Raw genomic sequence first — 6,948 nt, 5'->3', positions numbered from 1 at the left:
GTGATTTTCCATGGGCATCTTTGTAGCCGTATTCATCCTGAACGTACTCGTTCTTGCCGTACTGATTCTTGTGCTTTCCGTCGCCGTTTCCATGAATTTTGCTATAACTGTCTTTCTTAGGGGGTTTGTGTTTGTCCATCTTGCCATACTTGCTGTCATGCTTCCCGTAGTCCTTAACGTGCTTGTCATCGAAGTAGCCGTACTCGTGGTCCTTCATGTGGTGCTTGTGCTCCATCTTGCCATACTTGCTGTCATGCTTCCCGTAGTCCTTAACGTGCTTGTCATCGAAGTAGCCGTACTCGTGGTCCTTCATGTGGTGCTTGTGCTCCATCTTGCCATACTTGCTGTCACGCTTCCCGTAGTCCTTAACGTGCTTGTCATCGTAGCCGTACTCCTTGTTTTGAGAATAGCCATGCTTTATCTCGCCGTAGTGGTCTTGGATGTCTTTGTAACTCTTTACGTGCGCAACATCATAAGAATCGTGACCACTCATACTCGAAACAACTTCTCCGTTCGTTGTATTTCCTGCAACCACCTCTTCGATTTTCACGACTTGAAGAGGATCCTCTTCACTTTTGGATTCCATATTATGGGAGGTCGGTAAAAATTTTGAGGACGGCAAAATTGCGGGCACAATAGAGTTGTTGAGGTTTTGAGCTTGAAGCTTCTGCAAATCCACTTCAGTCTGGTTTGCGGCATGTGCAGTAACTCCTACGGAAGCCACCTCTGTGGCTGAGGACCACACTACGACATTCGCAACGCTTAAAACAAGTGATAAAGAGAATGCACACCGCATCATTTCTGTATATTTATTCGGTTTAGGGTGGTATCGTAATCTGAAGGAAATAAAATAGTGAGCTCATTAGAGGCTTATGAAGAAACGATTTCGTCTGAATTAATACATGGGAGGCAGCAGTGTATGCATTTTTCAAATCTCTTCCTAAATAATTTGCTGCACGCTACTTGTATTATTGAGTCGGGTTCTACTTCAACAATTACTTCGATTTACGTTCCTATTTGTACGTGCGTCTGTATCTGCTCGCAATATAACGCCCCCAAAATGCCTCAAGACGATAAATGAGGAAGTTAAGAAACTAGTGATAAAGGAAAGATTACTTATCAGAGCTGCACGTCGGTGCGTCCTGATTGGCTATTTTTTGGGGCTTCCAATGTTGGGGAGGTTTAATGGCTCGATTTCGTACTGCTTGATACGCGTGCGCTACGTTGACAGCTCGGCGGACGGAGGCGTGTGAAATCACGTTTTCCCTCACTTCTTTGAAAACTTTGAGTAATAAGAGATATCCTTACCGTACGTGTGACTCTGAGAAAGACATCGTGGGAAGCCATTATTGCACGTGGGTGTCCGCGGCATATTTGATTTCTGTTGAAGAAGGGAGAAAGAATTGGAATCGCTCTCTCGGAATTTCTCACTTGATTCAATCCCAGTTCCTACTCCCGGACTATCAACTTTCTAATTTTAGCTACATGCGATATAATCGACGAGCAGATTTGAATATAGTGACGAAAAAGGATACACCAAAACTGGAGTCTTTCGTAGATTCTCAATCGCTTTAGACGCGTTAAAGGACGAGAGGAAATGAGGAAAATAAGACAGCCAGATAAAAAAAGAGCTCATGCTGCCGGTCCATCCTTAACAAAATATTGAAGAATTAATTGCTGAAATTATCATATGACGTAGTTAAGCCATAAAAATGTACATTGATTCACAACTAATGCATACTTATGCGATGGACTGCTGCGAAATGTACTCAGATTAATATGTTACCTGGATGCCGTGCTCCCGTCAAAGGTATACAATAAAAGCGTAGTGGTAAGGCTGAGTTTCAAAACGTATAAACGCTCCAGTGTATGTGTCCAAGCGTCTCATAACCATAAGTGACTCGCACTGGGATCCACATGCGCGTTTTTTAAAGGCCCTTGGTTTTTAATTTATATGTATTACATTCTGTCTTTGCGGTCATTTTACTAAGTATCACTAGCCTTTTTGCTATTTCTGTTTCTAGGAAGCCATTTTTCTCGCTGTTTCGATAGCCGAATTTATCATGTTATTTTAATTCGTGCATTTGCTCTACTATCTCATATTGTTCATGCTAGCTCTCTTTTGAGATTTCCTGCCCTTTCTTTGCGCGGGAGCCCATACTAAAACTTACTCATATCCCTTGCGAAGGTGGGGCTTGTAAATGTCCTTCTTCGCCTCACTAAATCCGCTTTCGTAACCTCCGTGGTATGCCTCCTTCTCGTACTTTCCATCGTACTCTTTGCCTTCATAGCCGTGGTCGTGCTTCTTTATGTTTTTACTGGCATAGTCCTTGCTGTCATATTTCCCATCGTAGCGGTCATAGCTATCTTCTTTGCTCCATTTGTCGCCGTAGTACGATTTCCCATTATCATACTTGTTATCATAGTAGCCATACCCTTCCTTTTCCATGCCCTTATTTCCGTAGTACGCGTTCTTACCATCATATTTCTCATCATAGTAGCCATATCCATCGTTCTTATCCCACTTGTCATTGTAGTACGATTTCTTGTTGTCATACTCGTCATCATAGTAGCCGTAGTCACCCTTCTTTACATCCTTGCCTCCGTAGTACGATTTCTTGTTGTCATACTTCTCCTCATAGTAGCCGTAATCATCCTTTTTATATCCCTTATCGTCCTTCTTCATATCCCATTTCCCATCATGAAGCCAATTACCGTCCAAAAAACCATGCATTGACTCGTCTTGGCTACCTAAATACCAGTCCATTTCCCCTTCACCACCGGCCATCTTGGTGTACGGCTTTTCATGTTCATGTGTGTGGTACTCACGGTGCGGCTCGTAATGCGAATTATGGTACTCAGAGCGAGGCTCATAGTGCTCAGAATACTTCTCGACGTGTTGGATTTGCACAGGTTCGTGCGCGTCGTAGCTCTTGACAGAAGCCTTATGCGTGGCCATTGTTTTGTACGCCGCCTTGTCAGCATTTGCGATAACATCAGCGGCCGAGGAGATGGTGACAAAACTTGTGGTGGCCAAAAGACCAGATAAAGCCAATGTGCAGCGCATGAGGATTTTCTTTGAAAGGATTCTGTTTATTTGTGTAGCTTTTGACCTGGCATTGATATGTGAGATGTTGAGGTGGTGCTCATTGCAAGGCTCGAAAATGCTCGTCTTAAAGTAGGACAGAGTTCAGAAGCTTGCAACATCGATACATTGATGAGCCTCGTCAAATACAAATCTACATGGCAGCCTTTACAAATGATGCCATTGCACAGCCTAAAACTTTTGCAATACCTAAACTATCGCTCGAGGAAGAAAGTGTGCACAACACCCGATTGGAAGTAGTGAGAAAAACAAACGTGCCTCTGCTGGACCTATTCGTCGATACTCTCTGATTGGTTGTTGGAATACACGATTTTATCAAAGGATCGGATTCGTACCGCAGACTACAGGCAGGTGTCGCTCGGTTAGCAGCTCGAATACGTTCCTTTCCTTGAAGTTGAGGCAGTTTGAAAAGCCGTTGAGAGTCGTTGACGCACCCCCTCCCACAGAACTTACTAAAAAGGTGAGTGTGGTTTGAATTGTGCAGATAATGAGGCATCGCACACAGTAATGATCTCCTACTTGATCACCTTTCTGCGACCTTTGTACATTTTTTCGATGAGGCACTCTCGGAGTCGCTAAATCCGCTTCAAGTTCCCAAACACTGCTGAAACCTTGCCATGACGTGGCTGTAAGATCTCTTAGATAAATGACAAATTGAAGAACAGCAAACAAGTTACAATCTTTTAATCCTTTCTATCTATGTAATTGGGTGAAAATGGACCATCTGTTAGTGATGGCACCATTTGGCATGTCGAGATCGCATCACTTCAGGCAACATATTTTTACGCACTTCCATAATAATTGTCATCGCCTATTGACTCTTTCACGTCATTCACATCGTAGCCTTGATCACTTTCGTAAAGGAATAGTTCTTGGAAATACATTTCGGCTCCCAAATGCGATTTTAAATCCAAATGGGACTGGAATTTACACGCCGTGGATTGTCTCTTGGGACATCAATGTCACCGCAACATTCTTAAATGTCTGAAGCTTCATCCTCGTTATAACACCCTGGCAATGGGACAGAAATTCTAATTGATCATGCATAAGTTGAAGGTCATAGACCAAAAACATTGCTAGGATCCCTGTACCGGGCTGCCCATCTTCAGAGGTTGCAGAGTTCTAGTTTCGAAGAAGGCTCGGTAGTTGACTACGTGTGCTAGGGCTCTCATATTTACGGTATAGCTGAAGTTTCGATGCCATGTAAGTCGAACGAGACATGTCGCCTAAGGATAATTATTTTTGAACGAGCGAAATATCGAGGACCTTCGTTGGGGGACACTGGAGGCGGAAATGTATTGCGCTCACGCTGGCTCGTGTCGGAATCGCTTGACTTACTTGGTAGATATAGTATTAAAGACCTTTAAGCATCTACGTACTTCAGTGGAATTAAAAGCAGTAGAGTGCAGAGATGCATATTTCGAAGGCCAACCTCCCTTCCTCGAGGTTTACATCTTGGTGCTGAATACCGAGACAGAAGCTGAAGCGAAAGAAGAAAAATAAAGTCGACGCATTTTAAGGTGGGCGCTTGGAGTCTGTACGCAAAGAATCCCACAAAATCAAATCGTTGCGGCGCGTAGTTGGAAGCCTCAATCCTTGTGTCGAAACGGTGTGTCTGTACCTGCTCATTTGGTGCCTCAAATTCATTTTTGCCTCTGAACGGGCAACAATGTTGCTAAGCTGTTATTCTCGATACATATATGGAATATAGCGGAAGCTTTGACGCTGTAAAAACGAAGTTCGAGCCGTTGTATAAAAAGCTCTATAAAACCCCTGCGTTGTGACCGGGGGCAATCAACCCTAACGTCACAAAGGAAAGATTTCTGCCCCCCCTTGCAGTCCCCTTTTACTTTGTTGCGCAGCCTGCTGGCACGTGATAGAATGCGCAGTAGCCTTAATGAAAAAGGAAATATTGGTACAAATATCGTTCCAGTCATCGTCATGTGCCGACAGGGGATGAAATCGACGACTTTTATCTTTCCTTCAGTAGATATCAGACGTACGTACTCATATTCCCTCGTGCATCTCCTTATCACTTGCTTATCAATACCTCCCCAGACGGCAGGGGAGTGGTCAAAGCGCGAGAGGGAGACCTTCTAAGTGCTGTTGAGAAAGCACGAAGAGGGGTGGTGGTACAGGCCATGCAGGAGCGACCTTCAAGCCATGCTTCGTCTCTAACCCCTTCCTCATCCACCGCCTCCTCTACAACTTCCTCCTTCCCCTCCATTTCCGATCCCCCGACATCCTCCTCCTCTCCTTCTTCCTCCTCAGCACCTTTTCATATGATTTGGCGCTCCTTTCCTCCTTCTAATGCCTCCGGCTCTTCCACTTCATGCTCTTCTCACCATTTGCTAAGTCCAAGCCGTCTACTGCAGGGCACACGGAACTTCCAAATTTCAGCCATATTTTTGGTACTCATCCTTCTGAACGCCTTTCCGGTTCGTGATAAATGTTATATGATATTGTTGACTTATCAGCAAGTTCTCCAGAACACTTTTTCGCCGAAGGAAAGGTTACCATGTAAAATTGACTTCAATATTTATCCCTCAAAATCATCAACGCATTCTTTGACTTCAATATTTATCCCTCAAAATCATCAACGCATGTTTGAACAGCTATCAACGTCACCAGAACAAGATTTTTGTATCTCTCGGCACAAAGTTTCGAAATATCGAAGCAATACTTTCCGGCTGACGCTGTCTCCTCCCTTTCCCCCCTCCCCCAGACCCCCCTCAGCCTGGCGTGCCCCCCCTCTTCCCCGCCTCGCCGCTCCTTTTCGCCTAATGTACACCAGGGTCCAAAGACCCTTCATCCCGCCTATTTCAAACGCGCTGCCCGACGACGATTTTCAGCCGGAGCGGGAGAAGCGACCAGCCTACCCCCGACCCTGGCCGCCTTTCACGGCAGAGGAGGAGGAAGGGGTGGAGGAGAAGGAGGCAGCGGGGGAGGGCGGGCATTACTACATCATAGAGGAGGAAGAAAGGGTGATGATGAGGCGGGAAGTGACAGTAGTGGCAGGGACGGAACCGCACCCACGCCGCGCGCGCTTTGAGCTGCACAAGTGAGGAACGGGGATAGGGAGAGGGGGAGGATAGGAGGAAGGGAGGGAAAGAGGGAGGAAGGGAAGGAGGGAGAGAGGGAGATGGAAAGGAAGAAGGGATACATTTAGGATACGGAAAGGACGATTTCTATGGAGGTGATGTATTTATGATAAGAAGCTGAACGTCTCCTGAACCCTATCGTCGATTCTTCCTCTGTCCTCTTCATCTGCGGTCCCTCCCTCTCACTTTCCTGCCTTTCCCCTTCCTCCCTCTTTCCCTCCCTTCCGCCTTTCTTTCCCCCTCCCTTCCTTCCTTCCGCAGACGCTGGCAGTCGGTGACGAGTGTGGATGTGATAGAAGACGGACAGATCCTAGGAGGGGCAAAAAAGGGCTTGCCAGAACAGGTATCATCCTTCCCTCCCCTCCTCCCTCCCTCTCTCCCTCCCTGCTTCCCCTTTCATACTTTTACCACCCTCAATTTTCTCGATGCATTTCTAAAACTCGTAGCTTCTTCCCCTTTCTTCCTTTCTTCCCACTAGCCCATAAGGCATTAATTAATTCCCTCTCGTACGGGCATGCTCATAAAATGACGCTTTCCCTCCCCATCTCCCCCCTCCATCAGACCCTCCTCCGTTGGCAAGAGAGCCCTCGAAACGTCCTCCTCCTCATGAAACGCGGCTCCCACGACATCCTTCAGAGGGTGGCGGACATCACCAATTTCCTCCAGGCCCGCGAGGGGGTGCGGGTGCTGGTAGAGCGTCAAGTCAAGTGAGACCTCTCCCTCCCTCCCTCCCTCCCTCCC

At 46.2% G+C, this 6,948-nt stretch overlaps 1 protein-coding gene across 1 annotated transcript; it reads left to right on the top strand.

Moving 5' to 3' along the window:
* Window positions 1-5,161: 5,161 nt before the first annotated feature.
* NGA_0500200 (uncharacterized protein) lies at window positions 5,162-6,924 on the top strand. Its single transcript, XM_005853541.1, has 4 exons — window positions 5,162-5,544; window positions 5,832-6,171; window positions 6,469-6,550; window positions 6,769-6,924. The coding sequence occupies exons 1-2, from the start codon at window positions 5,248-5,250 to the stop codon at window positions 6,156-6,158; spliced, it is 624 nt and encodes a 207-aa protein (XP_005853603.1). The 5' UTR covers window positions 5,162-5,247; the 3' UTR covers window positions 6,159-6,171; window positions 6,469-6,550; window positions 6,769-6,924.
* Window positions 6,925-6,948: the final 24 nt, after the last annotated feature.

The sequence above is a fragment of the Nannochloropsis gaditana genome (genome assembly GCF_000240725.1).
Source record: "Nannochloropsis gaditana CCMP526 unplaced genomic scaffold scaffold841, whole genome shotgun sequence".
NCBI lineage: Eukaryota > Eustigmatophyceae > Eustigmatales > Monodopsidaceae > Microchloropsis > Microchloropsis gaditana.
This window is presented reverse-complemented; position numbering and strand designations above follow the sequence as displayed.

What these genes read in the sequence shown, in the direction of transcription:
- NGA_0500200 (XM_005853541.1), top strand. Translation starts at nt 5,248, where the DNA reads ATGCAGGAGCGACCTTCAAGCCATGCTTCGTCTCTAACCCCTTCCTCA. An exon ending in TCCTTCTGAACGCCTTTCCG is followed by an intron (nt 5,545 to 5,831) that starts GTTCGTGATAAA and finishes CCCCTCCCCCAG; the next exon opens with ACCCCCCTCAGCCTGGCGTG.